This window comes from Tauraco erythrolophus, chromosome 17 (genome assembly GCF_009769465.1).
Source record: "Tauraco erythrolophus isolate bTauEry1 chromosome 17, bTauEry1.pri, whole genome shotgun sequence".
NCBI classification, from domain to species: Eukaryota; Metazoa; Chordata; class Aves; order Musophagiformes; family Musophagidae; genus Tauraco; species Tauraco erythrolophus.
Window position 1 is genome coordinate 11,377,854 of NC_141481.1, and position 15,233 is coordinate 11,393,086.

General features: G+C 62.5%; 1 protein-coding gene across 1 annotated transcript; it reads left to right on the forward strand.

The window, feature by feature from the left end:
- The first annotated feature begins 6,296 nt into the window (after positions 1-6,296).
- On the forward strand, positions 6,297-15,233 carry FSCN1 (fascin actin-bundling protein 1). The gene is made up of 5 exons (XM_086622320.1): positions 6,297-7,119; positions 13,560-13,716; positions 14,181-14,302; positions 14,575-14,742; positions 14,844-15,233. The coding sequence occupies exons 1-5, from the start codon at positions 6,297-6,299 to the stop codon at positions 15,044-15,046; spliced, it is 1,473 nt and encodes a 490-aa protein (XP_086478446.1). The 3' UTR covers positions 15,047-15,233.

The following is a 15,233-nucleotide window of genomic DNA, read 5'->3' on the forward strand; positions in this document are numbered from 1 at the left end:
CTCCACCAAGGTGTCACATAACACCCCCTTACCTCCCATCCAAACCCCAGACTGGAAAAGCCTCTCCCCCACCTCTCTCAGCCCTTTATAGGGATCCCCCAGGGTCTCCCAGCTGGCTCCTATTACTGCTCCTATTGCTGCTACCTCATCCTTAAAGAGATGGGCCCCCCTGCTCTGGGGATGTCTACGGGGGACCCTCTGGTCTTGTTGGGACTTGCCTTTGGTTTGTCTCCAGGCTGAGCCTCAGCTCTCTCACCGCACCGGAGGGGTTTGCACACAAACTTGTGCAACCACAGGGTGCAGCCCCTGAGCCCCCTGCGACAGCATCCTGCACAGGGTGCCCGTGCACCCACCCCAAAGCTGCGCCTCAAGCCCCCAGTGAGATGCTGGGGTGACGGCAAACACAAAAACACCAGCTGCTTCCTCCTCATCCCCCATCCCGAGCGCCTTCCTCCTGGCCTGCTTACCTTGTCCTCTGTTCTTGATGTCTCTCCCCACCACCCTCTTATTCATTTCCCGCTCCAAGGCTTCTCCATCCCTCTCATGTCCTCTTTGGGATGCACCGTGCACCATCCCAAGGTGAGGACAGAGCCAATGCATTGTGTCTGATCACGGAGGTGTCATGCTGGAGATGGAGACCATCATCCCAGCCATGCCCAGACCAGCTCAGCACGTTTGGAGAGAGCAGCTGTGCCCGGGGGATTCAGGCAGTGTCGTTCCTATGCCCACCAAACCCTTCGGCAGCCCCGGACCAGGCTGTGTGTGGAGGCAGCCCTGGGGCCGTACATCAGGCACGGAGCACCAGCCGCAGCGGGAAACATGGATCCGGGCATGACTGAGCAAGAAAATCAGAGCAGAAAGGAGCTGCTGTCGCAAGCTGAGTCACCTGCTCTGCCTGGCGCTGCCGAGCGGCCGGGGCCGTGTTATTTCGGAGAGCTGCGTGGGTAGATGCTGATAACACATTTTCTTCTTCCCTGCGAACTCTCCCATGCCGACTCCATGCTGCAGTGAGGGATTAAAAGTGGGGACGTGTGGTGGGTGATGGGGCTGGCACTGAAGTCTTCCTCTTGGCCACCTGCTTCGGGTTGTGGCTGCGGCTCCTGCGCTGAGGGCTGCGAGCTGCAGGCGAGAGCTGAGCACGTGCGTGCTCATTGCACCTCTGAGTGGCACCACCGTGGCTTCTCCGGCATCACCCTCCTGCTGCCACTTGCGTTTTCCTGCAAGATGGGCAGGAAAGAATGGACATATCCCTATATTTTTTGTTTTCCTTGGGTTTTCTTGTCTTTTTTTTTTTTTTTTTGAAAGGCTGGAAAGCATCCCCTGCTACCTGATTATTTTGGCCCATGAAATGCCCTGCGGCTCCCATCTGCTGCTCCCGGGTGCTTCCATGGGGTTACAGGTGCCTCGTACCCCAGCAGAGCTCCCGGGGACCAGGCAGGGTGTCCGGGACAAAGAGCATCGTTGCCGCCACTGAAGATATTAACGGCTACACAAAAGGTCTTTTAAGCTTTCCTAATAAAATTCATTCTCCTGCTGGATGAACCAGGCTCTGGCCTCCATCCCACCTCCACAGGGTCCTCGGGGGGAGCTGGAGGAAGGGGCAGGTTTTCGCCTTAGCTTCCAATAATGTAAAAAACACACCAGAAAACAAGCTGGAACAGGAAGAGAGGGACAAAGTCCTAACCTGGGCCCAGGGCTGCCCAGCCGTACGTGCTTTCCCGTCCACTTTCTTCCTTCGTTTGTTTGAGCCTTGCCTATACCCAACACCCAAACTGCCTTCGACAGGGCGCTTCCAGCATTCCCCTCCCTTGTGACACTCTGGATGCAATTAAATTAGGATAACAGGATAAACCCGACTCATAAAGCTCTGAGCAAGCGCCACGGCCGGTACCATGATCACTCCTGATGGCCGCGAGACGTGGGGACACATCTGAGCCCGACGATGCTCCACCACCGTCCCTTGGTTCCTGGGTTGTGGGGGCTGAGCGAGCCCCCTCAGGGCAGCATCCCATGGGAAAACTCCCCCCGGAGCATGATCCGCTGCTCCGAGCCCCTCTCTTAGGGCTGCCCTTTGTTTTCCCTGGTGCTGCTGCTTTTTTTTTTTTTCAGATACTGCCTAATACAATTTTAATGAGGCCGGGGCGCCTGCCAACTGTCGGGAGAGCTGCCGGAGAACCTCTGCTGAGCTGCCTGGCGGCATATGGCAGTGAGGCCGGGACAGCCAGGCACCCTGGGGTGTTCCCCGTGGCCCCCAGTAGCGGTAAGAGACACATTGGGGGCCCCGGGGAGATGCAGCCTCTGGGGGGCTTGTTCCCGACCCCGTTCCAGCAGTCCCCAGTCTCCGGGTGGTTTTGGCAAAGCCCTTTATCCCTCCAGAATACAGCTCGCTGGGCTGCACGAGATCACCCTGTCCTGCAGAAGGGCTCCTGTTGTCACCGAGCCCTGTCCCACGCGGGGACGGAGGTGGTTGGAGAGATGGTGGCCACCCTGCAATGCAGTCCCCAAACCCTGCCAAGCCCCTCTGCACAGTCAGGGGGGCACTTGTGTTTGGGGGGGCTTTCCAGGCCAGCCTTGGCCATCTCACAGCCACTGCCACCACCACAAGGGACATCCAGCGCCCTGGGATGTGTGTCTGCGCATGCTGGTGACACCGCATCGGGGTTCGCAGTGCACGGAGATCCCAGGGGGAGCAGGTGGCCATAAGCCAGCCCATGTCCCCTGTGCTGCTGGGATGAGAACCTGCCAGCAGCCCCCTTGCAGCGAGTCCCCGGAATCGCTGCAGCGGGGACAAGCAGGGCTCAGGCCAGGCTGGCACTTGAGATGTGGCCTGAAGCCAGAGGACAGTTGCGCTCCGAGGGGTGACCCAGTGGCATCGGTTCCGGACATGCTGTGACACAGCCATGGCTAAAGGGGCTGCGTGTGTCGGAGGAGAGGCTGTTGGACAGCCCAAAGCGTCCTCCCATCCCTGTCCCTGTGTGTCACCCTGCCCCTTCACCCGGGACATCTCCGGCTGCCCTGGGATGGCTCCTCTTCCCTCCCGGCTGATGCAGGGATGAAACAACCCGTTGCACACTTACAACGCTTCGCCAGACCTTGCCTTCGTCTGCGTTTGCTGCCTCTGCCCCTGCCAAGCCCCTCATGCCCGCTGTTGGCACCATGCCAGTGTCCCTGCAACCCGGCCACTGTGGCCCCGGCCACCAGCTCCTCGTTTGAGCCCGATTTCATGAGCTCAACTAAAATCCCTGGCACTGCTTGCAAACGGAGCCGAGCCGCAACAAAAAGCATCCGGGCAAGCATGAAAATCCGAGGGCGTTTCTGTGCCCGAGGCGGGCGAGACAAGGGGCACTCCGTGACCGCCGCTCCTTTTCTCTTTGCTTTTCTTTTTTGGAGCCAGGGGTTTATTTGAAGTTCCAGCGGGTGAGTCATGGAGCCTCTCTGGAGGGGACATGGCCACGCTCCGGAAAGCCCTTATCATGGATGCTGTGTGCTGGGGATTGGATCTCCTGCTGGAGCAGCGGTGGGAGGGCTGGGGGGGGGTGGGGGTGACCTCAGAAGCGTTTAGTCACGGTGGTTTGCAAAGACGACGGGAAATGCAATATATAGTGGGAAACCCAGCGCCTTTCTTACTGCTCCAGCGCATCCGGCACGCATGGATACACTCAGGAGACAGGTTTTGGCCGCTGCATCCCCAAGCCGGGGGGCACCAGTACCCTTTGCCACCACAGTGCCATGTGGGGACGTCTCAACGGCATTTGGGGCTCTCCCGTCCCCCCCAGGCAAAGGGTGCAGGCAGCGTGGGTGCGGGCAGGCTGCCCACTCAGCAAAGGCAGGCCCTGCTGTGCCAGGCAGTGCCAGCCATCCATGCCAGGCAGTGGGGAGAAAACAGAGTGGGTGGGTTTTTTTTTTCCGCTGCATAATTGCTATTTTTTTTTTTTTTTTTTTTTTTTTGTTGAGCAGAAAAGCTGTTTCTTTCTCAGCCCCATCGCCATCTGCCCGCTGCGGCAGGAGAAGGCAGATCCCGGCAGCTGTGGGTCCGGGCAGCTGCTCGGCCTCGTGGCCACGTCCTAACGCTCGGGTGCTTTTAGCAAGAGGAGCAAAAAGGGTTGGCAAGAGAAACGTGGATCTGCCTCACTGGAGCTGGGGGGCATTTGTTTCCCACCCAGCTGAGAGTTTGTGGGGTTGGCTCTGGTTGCAAATGGTCGGTCGGTCGGTCTGTCTGTCCGATTTACCGGGCTGCAGCGACAAGCAGGAGCACAGAGCAGGTCTGGCCGAGGCGTCCTGGAAAACAAACCCCATCTCTGAGCTCACAGCTTTGCCCCAGGGTGGTTGTGCCAGCGATGCCCAGGGCAGGGGCGGGTGGTCGCGGTGGAGCGGTGGCCCTAACCAGTACAGCCAGTGCGGAACCAGTGGAGCCTGCAGGGCCCGGGGAAGTGGGGGCTGGAAGAGGCCGTGCCCTGGGTTGGGAGGGTGGAATGAGCCTGGGGAAGCCTTTGTGCCAGCCAGCCCTGCCTGTCTCACCTTCCCCCCCCACACCCACACTCCAGCCCTTCCCTTGTGCCACTTCAGCCAGGGCAGGCGGTTCAGCTCCCTGATCCACCTGAAAACCACTCCCTGCATCCCTCTCATCCTTCTTTCTCCAGTTTTCTGTTTCTCCATGTTTTCCCCAGCCCTCTTCCCCCTGCAAGTGTGCAGGAGTGTGCATGCAGCTGGGGGGCTTCAAATCTGCCATCCCAGCCACCCTCCTCTTTATTCGTGTTCGTTCCCACGTTACAGACATGAGAAGTGTCCCTGTCTCACAGGAGCAGCAGGCAGCGCCCCTGGGCACCACAGGCAGCTCTTCCTGTGCTGCACCCAGGCTGTGATCCCTCCTTGTCCTGGGATCAGCCTTCCCGTACGTGCCAGCGGAGCACGGCCCTGTGCATGCACAGCGATGTTGCTCACCCACACCCTGCGAAATTGCCTCAAAATATCCCTCTTGCACAGGAGTGCCCGGGTTTTGCTTCTGGCTTTGCTGGGGGAATTCAGATTCCCCAGGGCCTAGATGCTCCAGCCTCGCTGGTGCCTGGCACAGGGCGCTGGGATGGCTCAGATATGCCGGGAGGGTCATGGCGCCTTTCATCCTTCTCCCCTCCTGTCCTGCAGCCCTGCAGAGTGGCCGACAGCCCGGGAGGGGCAGAGGGGTGCAGGGGGGGTCCGGCAATGTAGGATGAGTCTTATAGTGGGATGGGGATTTGCAATGCAGCAGGGGGTCTTGAAATGCAGGAGGGGGACTGTCAGTTCAAGGGGGTGTCTTGCAATGCCAGGGGTGGTGTGATAATGTGGGGGGATCCTGCAATGCACAGGAGGTCTTGCAATGTGGGGGTGGGTCTTGCCACGCAGAGGGTGTTTTTGTGATGGGGGGGATGTCCTGAGATTCTTGATGTGCAAGGAGGGGTCTCGCAATGCCAAAGGGTTTTGCAATGCAGAGGAGAGTCTTGCAATGGTGGGGTGTCTTGCATTGCAGGAGAGGGGTCCTGCAATGGGGGGGCATTTCTTGCAATGCAGAGGGGCTCTTGCAGCAGGTGTAGGGTGGCCTTGCAGGGAGGGGTCTTGTCATGTCGAGGGGGTTTCACACTGTGGAGAGTGTCCTGCAATTCAACGGGGTTCTTCCTATGCAAGGACTGATCTTGTTATTCTTGCGATTGATGGGGGCTCTTGCAATGCAGGGAAGGGTCTTGCCATGCCAGGGGGTCTTGCAGTGTACGGGGGGGCCTGCAATTGAAGGGGGCTCTTGCTGTGCCAGGAGGTGTCTCGCCATGTAGTGGGGACTTGCGTTGGGGCGGGGGGGGAGGGGATTCCTGCAATTCAAGGGGGCTCTTGCATTGCAGGGAAGGGTCTTGAAATGCGTTGGGGGGCTCGCAATATGGGGGTGGGGGGGAGTGTTTCCTGCAATTCAAGGAGGCTTTTGTAATGCAGGGAAGGATCTTGGGATGCAGCGGAGCCTCGCAACGGGGGGGAGGGGGGCGGTCCCGCAATGCCAGGGGGGGTCTCGCTGCACCGGGAGGGGTCCTGCCGCGGCGCGGGGCTCTGCGGCCATGCGGGGGGGCGGCGGGGCTGCAGCGGCGGAGGCCGGAGCGGCCGGAGGGGCGGCGGGAAGGGGGCGGGCGGGGGTCGCGGAGGGGGGCGGCCTCGACGGGCGAATTGTTGGGGGGGGTGGGTGGGGGGAGGCGGTGCCGCGGCAGCGGCGGTATAAAAACGGCGTCGGGGCGGGCGGGGCGGCAGCGGCGGTCGGTGGCGGCGGCGGCAGCAGCGGCAGGATGACGGCGAACGGGACGGCGGAGCCGGTGCAGATCCAGTTCGGGCTCATCAACTGCAGCAACAAGTACCTGACGGCGGAGGCTTTCGGGTTCAAGGTGAACGCCTCGGCCGCCAGCATGAAGAAGAAGCAGATCTGGACGCTGGAGCAGGACGGGGAGGACTCCAGCGCCGTGCTGCTCAAAAGCCACCTGGGCCGGTACCTGGCAGCCGACAAGGACGGCCGGGTGAGCTGCGACAGCGAAGAGCCGGGTCCCGACTGTCGCTTCTTGGTGGTGGCTCACGGCGACGGGCGCTGGTCGCTGCAGTCCGAGCCCCACCGCCGCTTCTTCGGCGGCACCGAGGACCGCCTCTCCTGCTTCGCCCCCGCCGTCTCGGCTACCGAGAAATGGAGCGTCCACCTGGCCATGCACCCCCAGGCCAACCTCTACAGCCTGGCCCGCAAGCGCTACGCCCACCTGGGACCTCGCCGCGACGAGCTGGCCGTGGACCGCGACGTGCCGTGGGGCGTGGACGCCCTCATCACCCTCCTCTTCGTCGAGCAGCGCTACAGCCTGCAGAGCTGCGACCACCGCCTGCTCCGCTCCGACGGCCGCCTGGTCCCCGCCGCCGAGCCCGGCACCGCCTTCACCCTCGAGTTCCGCTGCGGGAAGGTGGCCTTTCGCGACGGGGACGGGCGCTACCTGGCCCCGTCGGGCCCCAGCGGCACCCTCAAGGCGGGCAAGAGCGCCAAGGTGGGCAAGGACGAGCTCTTCGCCCTCGAGCAGAGTTGCCCGCAGGTCGTGCTCCGAGCCGGCAACGACAGGAATGTCTCCACCCGGCAAGGTACGAGGGGATGGGGGACACACACATATCTCGGCCACCCCTAAATCCCTGGGGTGTCGTCGCCCCGGAGTGCGCCCCTGCACCCCTTCGGCATCCTCATCCCTCGGGCATTGCCTGCCCCGGGGTGCCCCCCTGCATCCCTCCCGCATCGCCTGCTCCGCATCCTCTGCATCCCTCCAGAATCGTCACCCCTGCAGCACTGCCCCCCTGGGACAAACCCCCCTCGTCCCTGCAGCATCTCCTGCCTCCCTGCAGCAGCAGCCCCCCGGGGTGTCCACCCTGCATCCCTCTGCCATCACCTCTTTAGGGTCTCTCCCCCCACGCTTGAACCCATTCTCACACACACATCCCTGCACCCCTCCCCTGAAGTAACCATCTCCCCAGGGCACCCCCCTGCACCCCTCCAGCATGGCTACCCGCGGTCCCTCCCCCAATCCCTCCATCATCAGCCCCCCCGCACCCCTCCCACATCCCTCTCCCTTCCCCCTCCCGCATCCCTCCAACATCGCCTGCCTGGGGGCCCCCATCCTCCCTCCAGCACCCCCATCCCTGCAGCATCGCCTCCGCAGGGTGCCCTGGGTGGGGGAGGGATGGTGAGGGGCCTGCCTTGGGGTGCTGCGCTGGACGGGGAGGGGAGTGGATGGAGTCTTCTCTTGCCTGAAGGAGGCATGGCCGCCGTCCTACCTGCCCAGCTCATTGTTCACCCAACAAAGCCTTCGCCAAACTCCCCCTTCCCCTCCTTCTCCGAGCTTCGCTGAGCCACACGCCCAGCAGAGCGGGGTTCTGGGGGGCTGTGCTCCCCCCATAGGGCTGCAGTTCCCCCCATGGGGCTGCGCTCCCCGGTGGGCGGGTGGATGCCACCAGCCCCGGTCTCAGCCACATTACAAAAATGGCTTCGCCGAAATGCCCACGTCGAGCCGTGACCTACATCCTCCGCACAAAGGCAGCCGTCCCTCCGTGCCCATCCCTGTCCCCTCCGTTCGCCGGAGACGCCACCGCGCCGCCCGCCTCGAGCGTCGCGGCCGCACGGCGCAGCTCCCCGGGGCACATGGCCGCCCGCCCGCCTTCGAGCACCCGGCACGCGTTCCGCCCCACGGCGCGAGGGGTTCTGACTGGGGACGGGGTGTCCCTGCTCCGTGGGTAGGGCGATGCTGGGGGTGCACGGCTGCCTGCCACGGCCGGGCCAGCGCGGGAGCCCTGGGGCACGTCGCTGGCGTGCCAAGTCAGGCCGGCGCACGCCGGGCGCAGGATGGGTGCGAGCATGTCTCGCCGCAGCAAAGCCTGGAGGAACGAGCAGCGGGGAATTTTTTTTTGGTGTGCATATTTAATATTTCAAGGTTGCAGCTTAACTCCTGGCTGTGCCTGGGCAGCTCCTTGCAGGGAGCTCACTGCCTTTCTCCTTTCTGAGAGCCAATCCTGCCCTGGGAAGCAGCTCCTTATAAAAAAAAAAACCAAACCTGCAAAAGATGGGCAGGGGGGACTATTTGTCCAGGCGCAGGGGTTTGGGAGGAGGAGGAGGATGGTGAGGGCGGGAGGATGGCGAGAGGCTGCTGCAGCGCTGTGGGGGAAGGGCTGCTGCAGCCCTTTGTCACCAGAGATGGGAAAACCAGATGTGTGTGTGGGGGCGGATGTGCAGGCTGGGGTCCCCCACCACTGTCCCATCCCACCGTGGGGGACCCCATGGCATGGGTGGGAGCGCTGCTGGCGGACCCACTGTCTTTGTGTGATTCGGGATGGATGGGGAGGATGGGAAAAGGGAGGGGGGCACAAATCTCCCCAGCAACAGGGGGCTCTGGGCTGTGCCCGGCCCCTTGCCAAGGAAAACACGTCGGGGAGGGGTGTGCTGGGGCTGCCCACCCTCGCTCCAGTCCGTTTTGGCCACCGAAGCCATTCTCACCCGGTTTATCCTGCCGGGCAGCAGAGAGAAGCTGGGAGCTGCCACGCTCCAGTGCTCGCCCTCCCTTCTCCGGTCGGGAAAGCGCCTTGTCCCAAGGTTGCCGAGAAGGCAGGCGAAAACCAGCCGTCGGAGGAAGCGGCTGCAGACAGCCCTTTCCCCCCGCCGAGCGATAAGCGCCGCGCTGCTGGCAGATGTGCTGGAGGCCGCCAGGATGGCGGATAAGGGATGTGGGCAGGGAGCGGCTGCGGCTCGGCGCAGGCTCGTGGGAAAAGGCGGCTGGTGTCTGCGTGGAGCTGGGGAGAGAGCGGGGATGGCGGTGGCTGTGCCCCCCTCTGGCCCTGCCCCATGGGAAGAGCGGTGATGGGGCCATGGAGCTTTTGTGGCTCCCCTGGCTGGGAGCTGGAGCTGGTCCAGCCTCAGGACAGCGCTGTCCCACGAGTGCTGAGTCAGCTCCTGGCTTGGAGCCCTCCTCCCTGTCCCCGGGATAGACGGCATCACCATCCCCTGCATGCAGGGCACTGGGGACCATGGCGCCCGCCATCCCGGAGTGGGGATGAGGTGGGTGCCAGCCCTGCTTCTGCACCAGTGCTGGGGCTGAAGGTGACCCTGGCACCTCTCCCCTGCCTCCAGCTGCAGAAGGATGGGGCCCCTGGGGAGCCCCAGGCTCCATGAGACCCCCCATCTCCCCATTGCCCATTCGAACAGAGCCGAGGCGGGGTGCTGCCAGCAGAAAGCAGCCTCCTCCCCGCCTCAATGGCTCCTTTCTAGCCCCGGCTGCAGCAACAAAGGGCCCTTTGTGGGCGCGAGGGTCCCTGGGGGCAGAGCGCTGGCGTCCTCCCCGCTCTGCTGGGCCCCTGCCAGCCCCCCACCCGGTGGAGGTGTGCCGCCTGCCTCCCCACCCTCATGGGGGGGAGAGGATGGGCCGACTCGGGAGCGAGGCATTTCGGGAAGAGGGGTCCGGGGAGGAGGGGCGAGCGAATGGCGCAGTGATGGGAGCGCTCCCGGGCGCGCTGAGTGGGTGGTGGGGAGCTCTGCTCTGAGGCCAGGAGCCACCCTGGCACAGGGTGGGTTGGTGTGGGCTGCAACCGTGGCCAATATCCCCCCAGTTTGTCTCGGTGCCACAGTGAGATGCAGCTGTGGAGCAGGGGGTACGTGCGCCCAGCCGTGGGTTTTCATCTGGCGATGCCAAGTGGGATGTTGGCACTTGGCAATACCATGAAGACACAGGAAATCCGTAGGGAAGGAGGGGTGGGTTTTCCCGGACATCCGTGTTTCACTCTGGCCCATGACCCCCTTTGCAGAGGAGCTGCACAGTCCCTGGGCGCCCCGGGCTGTTGCTTTTAGCCAAAAACATGATGGATTTTCGTACGGGTGCAACATAAGCCCGTCCGAAGGGCAGGGAGGGCACAAGATGAGGCGTGGGGCACGTGCACGGCGGCGGCGTGGGGCGGAGGGTGCCAGAGCCCTGCGGGGAGACTGGACCCAACCTGCGTGGGCAGAGCTGGGCACAGCCACCCCGGCTGCTGGGGCACGAGGCCCCGAAATCCTGCCTGGTGTTAGGAAGCCCTGGGGGGACACGTGCCTCAGCCCCCCCCAGCTCCTACCTCCAGCCTCGGGGTCCCTGAGACCCCCGTAGCAAACCCCAGTTGCAGACGAGCCGGCGGCCATCCCACGCGGGGAATTTTGGGGGGCACAGGCGTACCTCCGCTCTCGCCCCTCCTGAAGCACCGCCCTGCCGCGGTGTGCTCGCCCCCCTCCTCCCCCCACCTCCAGCTGTAATTAGCAGCTTCGTCAAGGTCAGGCAGAATCATGCCTGCTCCAGACTGCAAATTTACCAAGAGCGGTAATTAAAGCGCGGTGGCAGCGGCTCGGCTGGGCGCTGCGGGAGACGCCAGCTCCCTGCCACAGCCCTGAGCTGCAAAAAGCGGGGGTGGTGGCGGGGGGGTGGCTGGAGGGACAACCTCTGTTCTCCTCCGCTGGGACAGGGGACATCTCTCTTGGACCTGCCGTGGTCCTACCACCTCTCATCCCACGCTTCCTCCAGCGTTTCTCCCATCCCGCCAACTCCGACCCCCCCAAACCTCCTGCTCCGGCTCAGTTCCAGCCCTTTGAAGCCTCCTTCTGCCCCAGCCATAATTGCATTCCTTTCTGCTGAGTCGGTGAAACCCAACCCAGCGGCGCTTTCGGGGAGGGGGCAGTGGGAGACCCTCCTGCCGCCGCTGGCCCTGCGGGGTGGAAAGCCAAACCTCCGCACAACGGCGGGACTGTGGGCGAGGGGTGAGGGTGAGGGTCTCTGGGGGAGCCAGGGCAGTGTCCGGAGGCTCCTGGCACTCGCTGTTCTGTCTCCATCCCGTTGGATCCTGCTTGGCGGCACAAAACATCCCCCAGGCTGTCCCCATCCATCTGCTGCAGGTCCGGGAGCTCTTCACCTAAAAGCCCGGTGAGGAGGAAACCCCACCGCTTGCTTCCTCCCCACGCAAACTGCAGCGGCAGCTCTCGCAGGTCTGGGGGTGCCGGCAGCCGTGGGAGGTGGGCTGCGTCCCCCAGCGTTCCCTCCCGCAGCCCGGTCCCTCTCCCTGAGCCCCTGCGGAGCCCCTCTTCCCCCTCTTGAGAGGGGCTGGAGCCGCCCGCCGCGGCGCTGCTTTCCCAGCAAGGGATGCAAAATCAAAACCAAATGTTTCCACCAATGCCTGGCTCAGCCCCCAGCAGCCCTGGGAGGTGGCGAGATTGGGGCAACCACGTGAGCCGAGGATTTGGCCAGCGGGGCTGGAGTTGGTGGCCATGCAGCACCCCTCTGCCCTCCGTGCTGCCCCAAATACCCTGGGGAGCGAAGCACCGGGGTGGCGGCGTGTCCATCAGGAGCTGCAGAAGGTGCTGGGGGATGCAGGATGCGTGGAGGGAGAGGGGATGCTGTGAACAGGCGGTGGTGTGGCAGCCAAGGATTGTTTGGGTGTGGGAGATAAGATTACAGCCAACAAAGTGAAGCCTTCAAAGCCTGATCCCTTCGGGAAAAGTGGGAGACTGATAGGCAAAGCAGCGGCTGCTCCCCAGGGGCCACGGGATGGTGACGCCTGTTTGGAGGATGCAGACAGGGCAATAGGAACCTGCCAGGTAGTTGTGTCCGCAGGAGCTGCAGGAAGACCTCTCCATTTCTGAGGTCCATAGCTTGTGTGGGGAGGTAGATGGTTCCTCCCCAGGTGGGTCAGCACTTGCTGGGTGCAGCTGGTGGGACCTCCTGGTGGCTTTCCAGTGCAGAAGGGCCACCAAGGCTGCAGTCCCTGAAGCCCTCCCAGTGACCATCTGTTTCAGCACTCAAAATCCCAGCGGCCAAGAAACTGGGAGGCGATGAACCGCGGAGGTACATGGCCCCACGAACGGGTTCTTGGCTCCAGGAAAAGGCAGATTTGGACAGAAGGGTTGCATGCACACTTTGCATCCTTTCCAGGATCAGGAGTACGGTCAGACTCGAGCTTGTAGCACCCAGGCAGCAGGGCAGGGATGTGGGTGCTGTTTGCTGGAAGACTCGCCTGGTGCCTCTGGACCATGGTCCATATCACCAGCAGTTCCCAGACTGCTGCCACTGGTTATGGACCCGTGGTTTACTGGTCGTGCTGGAGCCCATTGCTGCCTGTCCCAGCTGTACGTCGGCAGGGAGGAGCGGGGCTGAGCGCCGCACCCCGGCTCCCTCCCCGAAACCACGCACGGCAGCTCGGCTGCTTTGCTTTGGCTCCGGGCTACGGCTTGTGACTCGCATCCCGAAAATATTTGTAGGCAGAAGTCCACCGAGCTGGAGAGCTCTGGAGAGGATTTGGCCCCATTAGCCCTGACTAAGCAGGTTTGCTTGGGCTCAGCGCCTGCGGGTGGTGTGCGTGTGGGCTGGGGGGGCTGGTGGTGGCCCCGGGACAGTGGACGGTGGCCCCAGGACCGCTGCATCCACCTCCAAGGCTGCTGGGGCAAATGCTGTCTCTGCTCCCTTTGGTGCAGGGATGGGTCACCCCGGCTGGCAGAGCTGGGTGACAGGCTGGTGCCGATGTTTTTTTGGGAGCCAGGGAGAGGCTTGGCTGCCCCAGGTCTTTCCCGAGCCTTCTCTCCCTGCAAACCTCATCACCCCGACGGGCTGTGACAATTTTCAGATGAAAAACAGTGCCATGGTCCTTAAACGCGGCATGAGTTGGGGGGATTCATGGGTGGTGTGGTGGCCTCTGCTAATGGATTGAATAATCTGGCTGTTGCCTCTGGGGAAAAAAACTACAGCCCTTTTCCATGTGAAATATGGAAAGTTGGTCTTTGCTTGGTGCTTAAGTGTGATGGAGCTGGAGAGTCCCGAGCTGAAGCTCGTGGCTGCCTCAGCTCACTCTAACCCTCATGGCCTTAAATACTTGAGTAGCCAAATGAAAACCGGGCTTTGAACCCAAAATGCTGGAAGGAGGCTATGTGCGAGGGATTTGGGGGTCACCAAAGCTCAGCCAGGGAAGCAGGACCTGCTGGAGGTGGGTTGGGGTCCCCCCAGTGATCCCCACCTCCATCTGCCTCTGCCCCGCAGGGATGGACCTCTCGGCCAACCAAGACGAGGAGGGCGACCAGGAGACCTACCAGCTGGAGATCAACAAGGACACCAAGAAATGCGCCTTCAGGACCTACACGGGGAAGTACTGGACCCTCACCTCCAACGGGGGCATCCAGTCCACCGCCTCTACAAAGTGAGTCCCCTGTTCCCAGTAGCTCTGGGGACGTTCCTGGGCTTCAAGGACCCCTCTGTGTCTCCCAGGGGAATCCAAAGGGGATTTTCCAGCCTAGGAGCTCACCCCAAAACACTTCCCAGTGAAGGCAGTGAATTCCCTGGAGAGCCAGAGCTGGGTCGGGACTTGCCACCCACGGGAAGTCCCTCGGGCCACGTAATCCTCCCTGGCTGGCTGGGGCTGTCGAAATGCTTTCCCCTGCAGTTCAGCCCTGCGCGAGCTGAGCGCCGGGTGGAAAACCCAAAAGTGCACTTGGCTGCCTGCCCACCTCCTGCCTGCGGGGCTAGGGCTTCCCACTGGGATGGCCACCACGGTGTGGCTCGTCCCGAAAAAACAGGTGGCATTGGGGCCCCCCGATCCAGCCCTGGCCACTTGCGGGGTCGTGGTCCGTCACATCGCCCTGACCACCCTCTCTGCCCCCCCAGGAACGCCAGCTGCTATTTCGACATCGAGTGGTGCGACAAGCGCATCACCCTGAAAGCTGCCAACGGCAAGTACGTGACGGCGAAGAAGAACGGGCAGCTGGCGGCCTCCATGGAGACGGCGGGTAAGGGATCCCCTTAGGGACCCCTGCGCTGGGACACCAAGGGACGGGCAAAGTCCACCCCGCCAAACCAGGCGCCTCTTCCAAGTGATGCTCAGGGTTGGAAGCAATAGGTTTTCTTACTGACCATTTCAGGAGATGGGACGAGACAGGTGGGGTGGGTGAGAAATGGGGGGGTGCACAGCCCACCCTCCTCGCTGCTGCCTGCCAGGTGTGGGGTCTGCTCTCTGAGCCCTCCCGGGCTGCTCTCACGGCCCCTCTCCCCTCTGGCACAGGTGAGACAGAGCATTTTGTGATGAAGCTGATCAACAGGCCCATCATCGTCCTCCGTGGCGAGCACGGCTTCATCGGGTGCCGGAAGGTGACCGGCACCCTGGACTCCAACCGCTCCTCCTACGACGTCTTCCAGCTGGAGTTCAATGACGGAGCCTACAACATCAAAGGTGAGTCCCTGGGGATGGCTACAAGCTGGGGGCAATGATGGCCACTGGGGTCCCCGCGGTGGCTCACGGGGCCACCTCGTCCCCTCTCCCTCTGCCCGCAGATTCCACTGGGAAATACTGGATGGTGGGGAGTGAGTCGTCCGTCACCAGCAGCAGCGACACCCCCGTGGACTTCTTTTTTGAGTTCTGCGACTATAACAAAGTGGCTATCAAAATCAATGGCAAATACCTGAAGGGTGACCATGCCGGGGTCCTCAAGGCATCCGCCGACGCCATTGACGCCTCCACCCTCTGGGAATATTAATGCACTTTAGCGTACCTCCCGTTGCCAACTTTTCTTTCCCTTCCTTCGTCCTTTCTTTTTTTTCTTTCGGGTTTCGTTTCTCCTCTCTGTAAAAGGATTTTCGGACCGGCTTGCCCTTCCCTCCTGCCGTAGAGTCGGTGTGTTATGTGGGAGGTGGGTCTCCATAAATCTCTGTAAGAACTGGAAA

Bases quoted from the DNA above. Each gene is read 5' to 3' on its own strand.
- FSCN1 (XM_086622320.1), top strand. From the start codon at position 6,297: ATGACGGCGAACGGGACGGCGGAGCCGGTGCAGATCCAGTTCGGGCTC. The intron at 7,120-13,559 runs GTACGAGGGGAT...TCTGCCCCGCAG, and splicing joins GAATGTCTCCACCCGGCAAG to GGATGGACCTCTCGGCCAAC. The intron at 14,743-14,843 runs GTGAGTCCCTGG...CTCTGCCCGCAG, and splicing joins CGGAGCCTACAACATCAAAG to ATTCCACTGGGAAATACTGG.